Genomic DNA, 17,261 nt, shown 5'->3' on the forward strand with positions numbered 1-17,261 from the left:
GTACAGAACGAGGGAGAACATCTCCGGTATATGTTACATTTTTAATAACTAGAAGGCATCAGATCTGTAGCAACAAATAGGGTCCTGAAACATGACATGGCCCAAGATCAAGATATTCTCTTGGTAAATGGTACCTTCGTTTCAAGCCAGCACAGGTACCAAAGAGAGGAAGCAATGCAGACATGAAATCGGAGAGCTGTAAAGCTTAGTCTATTTTCAGATGCTCTGTGTGTGTTAGCTCATTCAATGAAACAGAGACTTAACTTTTAGATGGGATGAAGGTTTGTAATTAAGGGGACTATGTTATGTCAGAAAACCTCTAACATTTTTAGAGAGCAATGTAGACATAACTTTTTAGAGATTAACTGCCCCATATTAAAAAAAAAAAACTGTCCGAATCAACTGTATCTTTTCCCAACATGGCTTTAGTGAAATGAACCAATATGGAAGACCTAGTTCTTACAAATGTCAGTTATTCTGAACTTTTAAAAGAGCTGTGTGCTAAACAACTGTGCTGCCTGACATCCTAACTCAAACCTTCAAACCTAACAAGGTTTACACATGCTGCAATGAGCCTCAGTGTAAACTAGACTCAGGAAAATAGGCAGCAATTGAATGCTCTTTAGACACAAACACTCCCAAGATGCTTTAAAAAGGATCTGCAAGAAATTTTGAACACACCCCCTTTTGTACAAAGGTGGACAAGGAAGATAACCCCCTTTGCAGCTAGACAACTGCTCCAAGCTCTGGTTTCTTGTCATTTGAGCTGTGTGGTGGCGAGTTCTGCTTGACTTTGAATGAATGCAAAGTCTTGAAAGTGGATTTTATGAAATAGAGGCTAAAAAAATATTCAGCTTCAAGTGTGTTTTGAGTTGGGCTCTTGTGTATTAGAGGCTTGAGTTGTGGTCTTGTGTTTCTAGGCTTGAATTGGGGTCTTGTGTTTCTAGGCTTGAGTTGGGTTCTTGTGTTTCTAGGTTTGAGTTGGGTCTTGTGTAGTCTAAGCTTGAGATGGGGTCTTGTGTTTCTAGGCTTGAGTTAGGGTCATGTGTATTCTAGGCTGTCTTTTAACTTGTTTGTAGTTAAGGATGATTCAATAAAACAGAAGACTTAACTTTTAGATGGGATGAAGTTTTAAAATCAATTATCATGTTGTATGTGTGGTTATTTTGCCTGTGTTTTATCTGTGTACTACCAGCATACCTGGTGCCCTCAGAGGCCAGAAGAGGGGGACTGACTCCTTGGAACTGTAGTTAAGTTTTGAGTTGCCATATGGGTGCTGGCAATGGAATGGAGATCTTTTGGAAGAGCAGCTAGTATTCTTTATCACTGAGTCATCTCTTCTGCCTTTGAGCTTATGATCATCTAGTTTTTACCTCAAAGCTGGGATCAGTGAGTGTGCTCCAGCACATAGGATACATGCAGTGCTGGGGATGGAACACAGGCCACTGGTCATGCCAGCGAAGGACGTTACCATCTGAACTATGCCCCCAACCCATCAAAAGAGTTTAGTTTGGACTGGACATAGAATGCATGTTTACCAATCTGTGAAGCTGCCTATTTAGCATAAAATCAGATACCAAGAGTAAGGAAGAATGACGTTGTGACCACAGTCAAATCTTAGAGAATGATCACCTTTTGTGGAGGAATTAAATGGGCTTTAAAGCTATGTCCACAAGATTTGAGCAAGTGCCCTCTACTCTGCCTGCAAAGTCATTAACCCCACTCATTTATGACATAATCACTTCTCAAGGGCACTGCCTCTTAATAGCACTACCTGGGGGTTAGATTTTAATATGTCTAATTTGGGGGGATATTCAGGCCACACACTCATACTTATCATGACAAAAATCCCCTAAATTTCTACATGGATTCTAAATGTATAACCATATCATCAAAGACGTATCGCCACTAGCTCTGAAACTATCCCATTAGTTTTACCATGGCAAAGAAATGAATTATGATAAAACAAATACTATCCTGTTAGCCCCACTCCCACCCCATTATTATTACTTCTGAAAGTGGAGAGCATGATTCTCAAGATCATAAAAGTGATTTATTGTATTTTTATGGTTTCATTGAATCCTCAGAGTGTATTATAACAAGGGTCAGCAAATTCTTAACTGAAAGGGCAGACAGTACATATTTTAGGTTGTGAGCCACAGTCAGTTGCTGTTGCAAATATTCAGCTTCCTGTTCCTGTCAAAAGCGCTGCAGACACTTAAGAGTGTGGCTGTGTTCTATTAGGACTGTATTGAGCAACACAATTTGAATTTCATCTCTCTCTCTCTCTCTCTTTTGGTGTGGTATGAAGTACCTTTTACTAAAAAAAAAACATAGTGAGAATATTACTTTTTTTTCCTTGAAGGCCTTTCTTTCAAAAACAGCTGCAGGGTATGGCTGTGCTGTAGCTGACTGGAGCACCAGCCTCGTATCCACAAGGTCCTGGGCCCCAGCCTCTGCACTATAAACAAAATGTGTGCGGCTCACCTTTCGTCCATAGTCGGTCAACTGCTGCGTTATAACATGAAATGAAAATAGGATTCGGGGTCTTTAGAGGCTAATTCATTATCCATGATGACATCAAAAGCATGTAGTGTATATGACATCCTTTATTTAATTCACATAAAAAAGCATGCAGTGTCAAGGTAAAACAATACATGTAAAATGTTCAGCGCACATTAGATAAGCAAGTTATTAGCATACAGACATTTTTATAGCCTATGTTGGCATACCGAACATGTTTAGAATAACGTACTTTTAAATCCTACACTAACAGTTGTGCTTCGCGCTCACATTGCCCCATTCACACCTGTTACTTCTCATTTTAAAAAAATGTTCTACATAATAAGACATTCACCAGCCAGTAAGAGGGTTTTTCCCTCTGGTTGGAGAATGGAGCAAGCGAAAAGGCTCCCATGCTTACGGTTGCCACAGAGAGAGTAACATGCAAACAAGAACTTCACTACACAAAAAGGCTCCCTGCGACACAGATGGCCTGTCTACCTACACATTTGGGGGGGGGGGAGCTAGGATGTTTAAGTTCCTCCAAACCCAGCTGATGTGCCTGCCTTCCAACACATAATGATTCTAACTTTACACCCATACACATGTTCAAAAATATGCAAATATAAATGACTTGAAAGTCTTTTCATACAAACAATGTGCTCTTTCATACTAGTTCACACACACACACACACACACACACACACACACACACACACACACACACACACACACAAACACACACACGCACAGGCACACAAAATGGACAGAATACAATATAACAAATTGTAAACATCTATATAAAACCTAAGAAAACGTCAGTGAATCCTCTAAGATCGGAGTGCCATTTCTCCAGCATGGCCTTGGTAATAGTTAGGCCAGCATTAAACACAAATAAAATGAGGAATACACATTTCCATTCTAGGAAAAGCTTTAAAGAACAGAACAGACAAAATTAAATGTTCTAAGAAACACAGGTTCTGAAGGCAGTTGAGCCTTAACAGGCCACCATACCTAACAAGCCAGATCTGAGAGAACAATATGGAGCCAATCCAGATACACACAACATTCCTTACAAAGAGAACAAACAACACAGAGACAAATCCGATCATCTCTCTAAGCTCTCTGGTTAAAAAGATGACCAAACGAGAGAGACAGACCAGTTTCTTCAAGATGCAGTACCCTGGAGATAGGTGACCCACCATTCTGAGTTGACACTTGACTGAAGATTATCAGTTCAGGATTGTATAGAACCTTCATGAAGTGACTACAGTAACATTGAAAACACCCCCACCCCTTGCAAGGCTATCCCCTGGTGAGTCAGCTTTTGGTGGCTTTGGACGGGCTGGCGTTGGCAAGGCTGCTCTGTATCTTTCTCTTGGTTGACTGGTTCCCATTCTTACTCCTCTTTTCAGGCACAAAGGCAGCAGACCACGGAGACTGAAGAGGGCTGTGAAGGCTCTGCATCTCTGAGGACATCTTAAATAAGGACGATCCAAACCTCTGATCCTCAAATAATCCCTGGGAACTGCTTAACAGAGCACCCTGGGAAAACTCTGTCTGAAACAAACAGTTTGGAGGTTTGACCTCACTAGTTCCTGAATGAGAAGTGGAGTGGAGAGAAAAATCTTCACTCATCTCGTGGTCAGCTGGAGAAAGGAGAAAGAAAGAGCTGGGTTTCCACTCCCCCCCACTCTCTAACCCGTCAGCTGTGAGAGCAGGTTTGGAAAGGTTCAGTTTACTTCCTTCTTGTAACTTGTCAGGTTCCTCGAGAAACTCCCTGCCTTGAGGTGACTTTGAGGGCCCCTCCACCTCCACCGATTTAAAACCGTTATTACAAGGGCTCTTGCTGTTGTCAGACTCTGACATCATGGAGTCCAGCTCAGAGATTTTGTCGAGATAAGCAGCATCCATGGACGCCTCACTGGATGTTCTTGTTCGATTCATTTCGAGGGAGCGGATACAGCTGAGTCTCTTGGACAAGCACGATCCTGACTTCTCACTCAATTTTGAAGGTATCTCCCCAACAGAGTTTGCTATTGCGTTTCCCTCTGAACCGTCAAACTCCAAGCTCTGGGCATAGCTTGTGGAGCAACAATCCCAAAATCCTGTCTTTGAGGAAGCAAAGCAGTCTGATTTCTTTTCATTTTCCCTTCTATCATCCTCTGAAGAATTGTTATTACAGGCATTTGGAGAATCACAGAAATCATCAAAGACCAGTTTTCTGAGATGGTTTGCATGCTTTTTGGAGCTCCCTGCTTTGATCACAGGGTTCTCTCTGTTTTCTGGAGTGTTCAGCTGAAGGCAGCTAAGTGACAAGGGAGTGCAGGAAGCTGGGATACCATAAAGCTCATCCTCTTTGTAAGGTGCACAGTCGCTTGGCTTGCTGCCCCACTCTCTTTCCAAGTAAGTGTCCATCGGAGTCTCTCTTGCACCCAGCCGAGGTTCTGTGGGCTTGGGGTATCTGTCTTTGTTTTGGGGACAGTTTGGTTCAGTCCTGCTGGTGCTCTCCTGTCTGACAGAACCGGAGTCAGCTAGTCTGCTGCTAGAAGGTGAGGCCAGGTGAGAAGCACTGGCCGAGCCAGCCTGCTTTCTGGCACTGTCACTCTGATTCTTTGGTGGTCCAAGCTCATCGCTGCCGTTGGGCCCCTTGCTATCTGCAGAGGGTGCCCTCTGGCACAGAGCATCCACGTCTTCCTTGGCCTCCTCTGAGTGTTTCAGGTGTGCTACTTGAGACTCTAGTTCCTCTATATATTTATCACTTCGTTCTAGAGCTTTCTTGAGGCGATTGGTTTCACGTTCATACTGTTCTACTTTGGACTGAAGAGCAGCAACTGTAAACCTTCCAAACCTGGAAAGAATGGAAGGATGGTTAATGATAAGGCTCAGGCTGTTTTCTCTGTAAGATTAAGTGTAACCTGTCCCCACGCACATAACAGAGACAGTTTCAATCATGTAAGGGAGATTTCAGAACACTTCCTGAGTAGGACAAAAGCAATCCTAGTGTCGTACCTTCAAAAAATGATCATACTTAATAATGAGTAATAATAAGCACAGAATCCCACAAAATCTCGTAAGCCATTTTGGTAGTAAAGTCAGACTAATGTCTGAGACAAAGGCAGAAGTGCACTGGTGCTTTCCTTTCCGAGAGCGAGCCAGCTACCCAGCTCACATATGCATGAAGAGTTACCCCCTAAAACAATGGCAAAGATTTATGATAACATTTGAACAGTGGTCCACATCTTGAAATATTTACATTCAATCATTTTCCTATCGCACAGCAGTGTTTTACAATACATTTCTTATACAATGTCACCTTGTCAAACATAAAATGTCAATTTGAAATTCAGAAATCCAGACGTCTCAGGAGGGGAGGTTTTAAATACTTATTTGGACCCTTTCAATTACAGTCGCCGCTGATATGAAGCTTTCTCTTGGCCCTTCTCAACACTGGGCTTTAAGCCATTCTACCTCTCCCATTTTCTGCATTTTACAACTGTGTGGGCCATCAATCTCATTTCTTCCAACTTTCAAATACGAAGTCAGTGCTTGTGGTTCCAACATACTACGCATAAAAACATTTTTATACTTTCTGAAGGGGTATATTTGAGAGTGACTAGAAAGAATATCAAAAATGCACTCGTTACCTGGTACTATCTATTTTCCATTATTCTGTCAAGAACGGGTACTGGGTTCAGTGGAGAAAAGAATTTGTGAGCAGCCAGTACAGGTTGGGAGTGCATCTGGGGCTGGAGGCACAGACTTATTAACACTCCTCCAGCTCATTAATTCTATCTGATGACAAGTGAGGATTCTTATAGGAAACTTTTATAGGAAAGCATGAGAAATCCCTTTCCTTCCTCAAACTCCTTCGGAGCCTTAGCTGGTTTCTTGACAACTTCCATACTAACTGATGCTAGGAATTTGAGAGCCGTCTGTGGTTACAAAGGTATCTGAGGAGAAAGGCTCTAAAAACTATTCTTTTTCTCCCCTTTCTTAACTACAAACATAATTAAAACTGCTCTCTCCTCCAGCCGAGCAAGCTGCCCACAGGAAAGAAAGCCAAGGGGAAGAAGGTGACCCCCACCCCACAGCCACCATAGTCAAGAAACAGGAGGCCAATAAGGTGGTCAATCCTGTGTTTGAGAAAAGGCCCAAGAACTTTGGCACTGGGCAGGACATCCAGTCCCAAAGAAATCTAACACGCTTCATCAAATGGCCCCACTACATCAGGCTGCAGTGGCAAAGAGCCATCCTCTATAAGTGGCTCAAAGTACCTCCTGCCATTAACCAGTTCATCCAGGCCCTGGACAGGCAGACAGCTACTCAGCTGCTTAAGCTTGCCCACAAGTACAGGCCAGAGACAAAGCAAGAGAAGAAGCAAAGGCTACTGGCCCGTGCTGAGAAGAAAGTTGCTGGCAAAGGCGACGTCCCAACTAAGAGACCACCTGTCCTCTGAGCAGAAGTCAATATAGTCTCCACCTTGGTGGAGAACAAGAAAGCTCAGCTGGTGGTGATTGCCCATGACGTAGACCCCATTGAGCTGGTGGTTTTCCTGCCTGCCTGGTGTCAAAAGATGGGGGTGCCCTACTGCATCATCAAGGGAAAGGAGAGCCTGGTCCACAGGAAGACATGCACCACTGTTGCCTTCACACAGGTTAACTCAGAAGACAAGGGTGCTCTGGCTAAGCTGGTGGAAGCTCTTAGGACCAACTATAATGACAGATATGACGAGATCCGTCACCACTGGGGAGGCAACGTCCTGGGTCCTGAGTCTGTGGCTCACATTGCCAAGCTGGAAAAAGCAAAGGCTAAAGAACTCGCCACCAAACTGGGTTAAACGTACACTAAGTTTTCTGTACATGAATAGAATTACAAATTGAAAAAAAATCACTAAAACTAAGCCCACGTAACAGTAAACCATATGAAAGAGTACAAGACTTTGTACAGTCAACTGTACGTTCTAGACAGCCACCCAATACTGTCACCTCCTCAAGCCATGGCCCAGTTTCTCTCCAGCATAGCACTCAGATGATCTGTGCTCTCTTGCTACGGACAGAAAAAGGCAAGAGCAAAGGTAAATATAGAATCATCACATTTCAGGGTAGAAAGGGCTCTAAGAGATACAACTGCTGAATATTGATCTCCTCACTGCAATTAATGCAAGTCCCAAAGCACATTGCCTTCAGCTTCTGAATAGCAAGACAAAAGCAAGAGACATAATAAAACCAAAGACTACAGGGACAAACCTCTTCATCTTAAGACAAAGTTTGCTACTATGAGAATTTGGTTAAGCAATGTCAAGAGTTTTTCTTTGTTTAAAAAAAATATTTGGCTTCTAAATATAGTTGATAGCAAAGCCATAGTTCTGCAAAAGAAAGGTGGACAAAGATCGGAGTGCCTTCTGCAAACATGTTTGTGAGTTCCTGATTGAAACCACTCTGGCATAATCAAGTAACCTGCATGTTTTTAAATGGGAAAACTGTGTAGCATGTTTATTTAATGCAAAGAGCAAATGTGACAGCCCTACATTTACTCGCAGAGATTCATTTCTTTAAGTACAGACTTTATAACACAGACATCTTCACATAAAAAAGAGGAAATGGTTTAAAATCAAATAATGCTACTAGACAACACCTCAGAAGCTACCAAACTGTGTGTGTGTGTATGCATGTTGTGTGTGGTACAGATATGTATGTGTGCTTTGCAGAAGCCAAAGAATGACAATTGGGTATCCTCTCACTTTCTGCCTTATCTCTCAACTGAACCTAGAGCTTGCTGTATTCTGGATAGATTGAGACTCCCATTGTCCTCATATCCTCCAACAGAAGTATCTGTGGCCAGGCAGAGCTTTTTATGTGTGCCAGGAATCCTTGCTTGGACCCACATGTTTGTACAGAGAGCTCTTGCTCACTGAGCCATCTCCCTGGGCCCCACTTAATGGCATATTTTTAAATGTAGCAAAGGTTCTACTGATATTCCTAGTCATATTTCCCCATCATTTCAGGGAGAAAAGCTGAAGTGCCATGGGAACTAACAGACGTCAGCATCAGGCAATTAAGTAGGACAAGCAAAACACAACTCATTGAAAACGTTAGGCTCTTTTCTGATTGATCAGTGATTTGAGAACACCAACACTCCATTTTAACATTTCACACAAGGTTATAATATCAAGTGATGGAACTTTTTTTTAACTATGCTAATGAGCACACTGACAGAAATAGTCAAATCCATGGGCACCGATTTGTCTTCTGGCTCCTCTATTATAGTCAATATGCCAGGAGGGTAGAGGACCTCAGGGTCTGCATTCACTGTTAGACTGTTAGAATCATTCCTGATATACAGTAGTCCCTTGTTAAATATCTCATATAAATATAAGCCTCCTACTCTAAGCTACATTAGTCCATTCATTAAGGTACTACAATACTATAGGATGAACAAGCTAAGTCCTCTGCCTTTTATGTCTAAGTATGATAGTCGCTACATTATTAAGACAGATACATTTCACACATATGATTTCTTTTTTGATTTACAACAAGGAAAATGAAGGAGTAGCATAAAGCTTTTTACTGCAGACTTTATACAACACAGCCTTTTAACTACAGGCTTGATGTTCTCACAGCTCCACCCAGAAAGTCTCCCTTTTCACTGGAGTAAAAGACTGAATTTTTGACTTGGGGCAGGTAAGCTTTAGTGATTCCAAGACACTTCTATTAAATTTGGCAAAAGCTAAGTAAGCCATCATACAAAAAACAACCAAGCATACACATATAATGGCATACTTTCAGGAAATAAGACAATGAACACAAGCGCTTATTTATCTTTTCATTTTAATACTCTCTTATTTCTACTAATTCCAGATATTTCCAGAGTACATAACATTAAAGGAAGCATTGCCAAGGCAAGCCAGAGGGATTGCTAAGTATCATCTAACATTACTTCCTTTTCCCAAGCAAATTTCAAAATGGTGCATTTTTATAAACATTCCATTAGAGACCAAAAAGCTTTGATTTTCAAAGTAGCAACAATGGCCAAAGGCTTCATTATGCTAGAGAGACACTGTGAACAATGTGGGAGATGACATTGGAGATACATTTGCCAGAATCTAGAGAGGCTTACAGGATTTTTGAGCCTGGCAATGTTAACTGAAGTATACATTCTGGATGAGAAAAAAAGGATACGGAGGCAAAAGCCTGTTCCTGGCCCAATACAAAGAAATCAAAGTCCTATTAATTTGACCTTTTATAACATTTATTTTTCCCTTTTAAAATTATTTATTGAGGATGTCATATACAAGTATTAACGTTATTCGTCCCTCCGTTTCCTCTCTCCATTTCTTCTCATGTACTCCCAATCCCCCAAATCAACAGCCTGTAATCCTTGAATCATTATTTATATGTGTGTATACATTTATAAATACAGCCTTCTGAAATCATTCAGTATCCTCACGTGTTTAGGGCTGGCCTCTTGGGATTGGTTAACCTAGCAGGGCATGTCCCTGGGGAGGACTCTGTCCCCTCTCCCAGAAGCCTTCAGTTGTCTATAGTTCTTACTCTTCTTGAGGTCAAGTTCCCCATTCCATGTTGGCATGTTGACTGGTGGTATCCATCTTTTAAGTCTTGCTTAGGCAACCATACTTTTGAGACTGCGTATCCTTTCTGTTACATATAGGAGACACTCACTATCTTACAGCAGACATGACAACTCCAGTAAGAACATCTCTAAGGACACACAGTTCATAAGACCACTTTCCCCACATAAATTTTCATAGAAATAAACAAAATGTGTTTTCCAGAGCAAAGGAGGGTGAGAATTGTTCTTAGAAGCTTGTGTTTGAGGAAGTGGATTTCAGCGTATCACTCTCTGCCCCAACTGAAGAACTAAACCCAGCAAGCGCAGGGGAGTGGCAAGGCTCCCTACCAAACACTGCAGAGAGGCGCTTCCTAAAGATGTCTAAAGTCACAGTCTTGTTGATTCTGTGTGTGCATCAGCATGTGTGAGTGTATGCACATTCCCACCATGGCAGCGATGTGGGAGCCAGAGGATGACTGTCTGAGTCTGTTCTCTCCATCCATGTGGTTCCTGGTGCCTCAGACTCAGGTTGTGAGGCTCGGACAGATGTCTTTACCTCCTGAGCCACACTGAGCATGCTATTCATGAGAAACAAGGAAACCCATTTGCATCCTCAAATATATAGGTGAATCAGTCATCAGGCTAGGGTCGCAGACCAGGCATCATCACGCTTGCAGGAGTCTCTAACGTCCTATTTTCCCTTACCTACTAACTGAGGTAACAGAAATCAAGTGAAAACACTCTGCGTCTGGACTGGCTTTTGTGGTCTGGCCTATCCGACAAATCTCAGTGCTATTAAGACAGGCACATCAAAGTCTATTTCAGGATGCTTTTTTTCAATCCATATGACTCTGGAAAAAGGGTCCAAATAATAGAGAGCCCAGAGTCAGTGCCCAACTAACTCCAAATCCCTCAAGATGGACACACGGGCTGCCCTGCCAGTGGACAGCAGGAGCTCATGATATTCCCTTAAAGAGTTCTTTACAACTTGATAATGAAGTGCCCAGTCTTCTACAGATAGCTCTACTGTGTTATTCAATGTCTTTGTAATGCACTGAAAAGTCCTTTTACCTCTGGTAAAATTGTTGCCTTATCATCTTGTTAACAAAAAGCATAATAATAAGCATAATGGGAACCCTAAGCGTCTGTGACCGGGATCTCAGCGTATGAAGGAACCCATCCATGGCTCTGGCATTGAACCATCCACTAGGGAGATGCTGAAGCACTGAGACCAAACCACAAGAGCAGAGGAAAATGGAAGGCCTGAGAGTGTTTGGAGAAAGGTGTCTTCAGGTCAAAGGTACAGGATTTTCAACAGCCTGGTCCCTGCTGGGACTCCTTTTGGCAACTCGCAGAGAAAGGCTTTAAAGACTCGCTGTATTAAGAATTTTTACCTTCAGTTCCAAATTGAGTTAGGTAAGTATTTCCTGGGCTGGCAGGAGGGCTCTGTAGGTAAAGGTGCTTGCTGCCACACCCCGTGATGACCTGAGTTCAATCTTAAAAATGCATGGTGGACAGAGACAGCCAGTCCCAGTAAGTTGTTCCCTGACTGCCACCCATGGAACACACTGTAGGCAAGCACCACACCCACACACCATAATACCCACTCAGACAAGACACACAGGTAAATATGAAAAAAAAAAAAAAAGAAAGAAAGAAAGAAAAAGAAACCGAACTATTCTGAGATAGGAGGGAAGCAATGAAGCAATGGATATGTCTTTGTAGCCAGTTAGTTCTCTCTTTGGGTTATGAGCATGTGTTTATTGCAATCTTTTGCCCTCACCCCTTATTTTGCTGTTGTTTTTTTCTCTTAGTCTTTCCTTTACAATTCTAGTACGCATTGAATTTCTTGATGTGTATCATGACTATTCAACACGAGATGATTATGCTAACATTGAGCCCTGTTTTTACGTAGCATGTACACTAGTGATAGATTTCTTCCATTATTTTAAGATTGCTATATTGATGGGTGCTATCTTACTCCATATAAAAAGGACAAGTATATAGTGTTTTTTTTTTTTTTACTTTTAACACCTTGAAATCCATGACACACTAAAAACTACAAAAATCATTGCTTTTCTATTGCTAGAAATATATCCTAAATACAATCAGATATTAAGTAAAAGGTTTCCGTGCTGATAGTCCTTGCTTAACACAGCTCCAATATGTATACATTACCTTAGTTTGTTAAGTAAAACTCCTCTTCTAACAACATGGTCTAAATTTCCGTTATTGCAGCATATTAACTGTGAATAACTTCATCGAGCCTCCCACTTCTAGCTTTCCCGGTCACATACAATACAAATTAAAGACGGGATCACAATTAGCATCCAAGCGAGTGACCTCTTCTAAAGCGCACCGGCAAGCACTGCGCAGCCTGCTCTGCAGCAAGCACAATGGCAGCAGACTTGCAATGCTGCCTCGCTGTCTCCCACTGAAATCCTCACAGGACATTTCAGAGAGGCAGACAGACAGAAGACAGAGCAGGGCAACAGACAAATAAAGGTGCAGCACAGCACTGAGCGGGATTAATGCTGGAAGGAAAACCAGAGTCCAGTAAAAAGGTAGCTAAGAAAGAAATGGCCGACTGTTCCATCGACTCTAGGTATGCTAGAGAGCTTACCAGAAGAAAACTTATAATAGACATGAGGACAGTGACTAAGGTGCAGGGGATGAAGAGATCTAGAAGAAATGACAAGCGGGGAGAGAAATCCCTTGACATTAGAGCATGTGGATGTCCTTACACTAAGAGCAGAGAGGATTGAACGGTGGAAGTTTATGCCAATGTAGAAGTGTGATAATGCATCAAAGTATCAAAAAGCGGTTAGGTCACTGTCATAGCTTCCTTTCTATCTCTGCAATAAAAAGCATGACCAAAAGCAACATAGAAAGGACTGATTTGGCTTCTACTATACTGTTCATAAAGCGAGTAGGCAAACTATCTTAGTAATCACTGTAGAAAATCACAATTGTCCTATGGATTTTAATTGCTTTGTCAAAATAGTCCATCTCACTATCAGTATAAATGTATATAGACATAAAAATGGTAAGAGACATATTCAGTCCACCAATATTTACTTAGCACAGTTTGAAACCCTTGACAACACATCCCATCACTGAGGTAAGTCAGGGCAAGAAGAGAAGGAGAGACTGAGGAAGGAGAAACACTACTTAAGGGACTGTCCACCATGGCTTGCTCAGCCTGCCTTCTTATGTAACCTAGAACAAATTACCTAGGGGCAGTACTGCTTAGAGTGGGCTGGGTCCTTTCACATCAATCAGTAACCAAGACAATGCCCCACAGATTGCCAAAAGGCAGATCTCATAGTTGCATTTTCTTTTCTTTCTTTCCTTCCCTTTCCTTTCTCTCTCTCTCTCTCTCTCTTTCTTTCTTTCTCTTTAAATTTTTTATTGGGTATTTTATTTACATTTCAAATGCTATTCCCTTTCCCAGTCCTATACCAATACACCCTATCCTATCTCCCCACACCTGCTTTTTGAGGGTGTTCCCCTACCCACCCACCTACCCACTCCTACCTTCCTGCCCTCAAATTCTCCTACACTGGGACATAAAGCCTTCATAGGACCAAGGGCTTCTCCTGCCATTGATGCCCGAGAAGGCATCCTCTGCTACATATGGAGCTGGAGTCATGGGTCCCTCCATGTGTACTCCTTGGTTGGTGGTTTAGTTCCTGGGAGGTCTTGGGGGTCTGGATGGTTGATATTATTGTTCTTTGATGGGGTTGCAAACCACTTCAGTTCCTTCAGTCCTCTTTCTAACTCATCTACTGGGGACCCCATTGGGGACTGGTTGGCTGCGAGATTCCGCCTCTGTACTTGTCAGGTTCTGGCAGAGACTCTCAGGAGACAAGACAGCTGTATCAGGCTCCTGTCAGCATGTACTTCTTGTCATCCACAATACCGTCTGCATTTGGTGACTGTATATGGGATGGATCACCAGGTGGGGCAGTCTTTGGATGGCCTTTCCTTCAGTCTCTTCTCCACACTTTGTTTTCCTGTTTGGTCCCATGAGTATTTTGTTCCCCTTTCTAAGAAGGACCAAAGCACGCACCCTTTGATCTTCCTTCCTTCTTCTTGAGCTTCATGTGGTCTATGATTTGTATCTTGGGTAGTCCAAGCATTTGGGCTAATATCCACTTATCAGTGAGTGCATACCATGTGTGTTCTTTTTGTGATTGGGCTACCTCACTCAGAATGGTATTTTCTAGTTCCATCCATTTGCCTAATAATTTCATGAGTTCACTGTGTTTAATAGCTGAGTAGTACTCTATTGTGTAAATGTACCATATTTTCTGTATCCACTCCTCTGTAGAAGGACATCTGGGTTCTTTCCAGTTTCTGGCTATTATAAATAGGGCAGCTATGGACATAATGGAGCATGTGTCCTTATTACAAGTTGGAGCTCCTGGGTATATGCCCAGGAGTTGTATAGTTGGGTCCTCAGGTAGTACTATGTCCAATTTTCTGAGGAACCTCCAAACTGATTTCCAGAGTGGTTGTACCAGCTTGCAATCATGCCAGCAATGGAGGAGTGTTCCTCTTTCTCCACATCCTCACCAGTGTCTCCTGTCACCTGAGTTTTTGATCTTAACCATTCTGAGTAGTGTTAGGTGGAATCTCAGGGTTGTTTTGATTGGCATTTCCCTGATGACTAAGGATGTTGAACATTTCTTTAGGTGCTTCTTGGCTATTCGATACTCCTCAGTTGAGTACCCCATTTTTAATAGGGTTATTTGATTGTCTGGAGTCTAACTTCTTGAGTTCTTTGTATATATTGGATATTAGCCCTCTACCAAATTTAGGATTGGTAAAGATCTTTTCCCAATCTATTGGTTGTGTTTTTGTTTTATTGACAGTGTCCTCTGCCTTACAGAAGCTTTGCAGTTTTACAAGGTCCCATTTGTTGATTCTTGATCTCAGATCATAAGAGTTCTGTTCAAGAAAAATTTCCCCTGTGCCCATGTGTTTGATTCTCTTCCCCACTTTCTTCTCTATTAGTTTCAGTGTATCTAGTTTTATGTGGAGGTCCTTCATCCACTTGGACTTGAGCTTTGTACAAGGAGATAAGATGGATCAATGTGCATTCTTCTACATGCTGACCACTAGTTGAACCAGCACCGTTTCTTGAAAATGCTCTCTTTTTTCCATTGGATGGATTTAGCGCCTTTGTCAAAGATCAAGTGACCATAGGTGTATGGGTTCATTTCTCAGCCTTCAAGTCTATTCCATTGATATACCTGCCTGTCACTGTACCAATACCATGAAGTTTTTAATCACAATTGTCCTGTAGTACAACTTGAGGTCAGGTCAGGGATGGTGATTCCACCAGAGGTTCTTTTATTGTTGAAGATAGCTTTTGCTATCCTAGGTTTTTTGTTATTTGAGATGAGTTTACCTATTGCTCTTTCTAACTCTGTGCAGAATTGAGTTGGAATTTTGATGGAGATTGCATTGAATCTGTAGATTGCTTTTGGCAAGATGGCCATTTTTACTATAGTAATCCTGCCAATCCATGAGCATGGGAGATCTTTCCATCTTCTGAGATCCTCTTCAATTTCTTTCTTCAGAGACTTGAAGTTTTATCATACAGATCTTTCACTTCCTTGGAGTCACACCAAGGTATTTTATATTAGTGACTATTTTGAGTGATCACTAATTTCTTTCTCAGCCTGTTTATCCTTTGTGTAGAGAAAGGCCACTGATTTGTTTTGAGTTAATTTTATATCCAGCTAGCTTGCTGAAGTTGTTTATCAGGTTTAGGAGTTCTCTGGTGGAATTTTTGGGGTCACTTTATACTATCATATCATTTGCAAATAGTGATAATTTGACTTTTTCCTTTCCAATTTGTATCCCCTTGACCTCCTCTTGTCTAATTGCTCTGGCTAGGACTTCAAGTACTATACTGAATAGGTAAGGAGAGAGTGGTTAGCCTTGCCTAGTCCCTGATTTGGGTGGGATTGCTTGATGTTTTTCTCCATTTAGTTTGATGTTGGTTACTGGTTTGCTGTATATTGCTTTTACTATGTTTAGTTATGGGCCTTGAATTCCTGATCTTTCCAAGACTTTTAACATGAAGGGGTGTTGAATTTTGTCAAATGCTTTTTCAGCAGCAAATAAAATGATCATGTGGCTTTTTTCTTTGCATTTATGTAATGGATTACGTTTTTGGATTTCTGAATATTAAGCCATCCCTGCATCCCTGGGATGAAGCCTACTTGAGAGTAATGAATGATCGTTTTGATGTGTTCTTGGATTCGGTTTGTGAGAATTTTATTGAGTATTTTTGCATTGATGTTCATAAGGGAAATTGGTCTGAAGTTCTCTTTCTTTGTTGGGTCTTTGTGTGGTTTAGGTATCCGAGTAATTGTGGCTTCACAGAATTAATTGGGTAGTGTTCCTTTTGTTTCTATTTTGTGGTATAGTTTGAAGAGTACTGGTATTAGGTCTTATTTGAAGGTCTGATAGAACTCTGCACTAAACCCATCTGGTCCTGGGCTTTTTCTGGTTGGGAAACTTTTAATGACTGCTTGTATTTCTTTAGGGGTTATGGGACTGTTAAATAGATTATCTGATCCTGATTTAACTTTGGCACCTGGTATCTGTCTAGAAAATTATCCATTTCATCCAGATTTTTCAATTTGGTTGAGTATAGGCTTCTGTAGCAAGATATGATGATTTTTTTTTTTTTTTGGATTTCCTCAGTTTCTGTTGTTATGTGTCCCTTTTCATTTCTGCTTTTATTAACTTGGATACTGTCTATATGCCCTCTGGTTAGTCTGACTAAGGGTTTATTTCTCTTGTTGATTTTCTCAAAGAACAAGCTCCTGGTTTGGTTGATTCTTTGTATAGTTCTTTTTGTTTCTACTTAGTTGATTTCAGCCCTGAGTTTATAATTTGGTCAAGGAAGGAATAAAGAAAGAAATTAAAGACTTTTTAGAATCCAATGAAAATGAAGGCACAACATACCCATACTTATGGTATACAATGAAAGCAATGCTAAAAAGATAACTCATAGCTCTGAGTGTCTCCAAAAAGAAACTGGAGTGAACATACACTAGTAGCTTGACAGCACACCTGAAAGCTTGAGAACAAAAAGAAGCAAATACAACCAAGAGTAATAGATGGCAGGAAATAATCATAGTTGTATTTTCTTAACTGAGTTTTCC

At 41.4% G+C, this 17,261-nt stretch overlaps 1 protein-coding gene across 1 annotated transcript in view; it reads right to left on the reverse strand.

Moving 5' to 3' along the window:
- Positions 1-2,589: 2,589 nt before the first annotated feature.
- Obi1 (ORC ubiquitin ligase 1) overlaps positions 2,590-17,261 on the reverse strand; it is a 45,179-nt gene continuing 30,507 nt past the window's right edge. The window contains exon 6 of the mRNA NM_026047.4: positions 2,590-5,353. Coding sequence (NP_080323.3) covers positions 3,823-5,353 — 1,531 coding nt within the window. The 3' untranslated portion in view covers positions 2,590-3,822. The remainder of the gene's footprint in view (positions 5,354-17,261) is intronic.

The sequence above is a fragment of the Mus musculus genome, chromosome 14 (genome assembly GCF_000001635.26).
Source record: "Mus musculus strain C57BL/6J chromosome 14, GRCm38.p6 C57BL/6J".
NCBI lineage: Eukaryota > Metazoa > Chordata > Mammalia > Rodentia > Muridae > Mus > Mus musculus.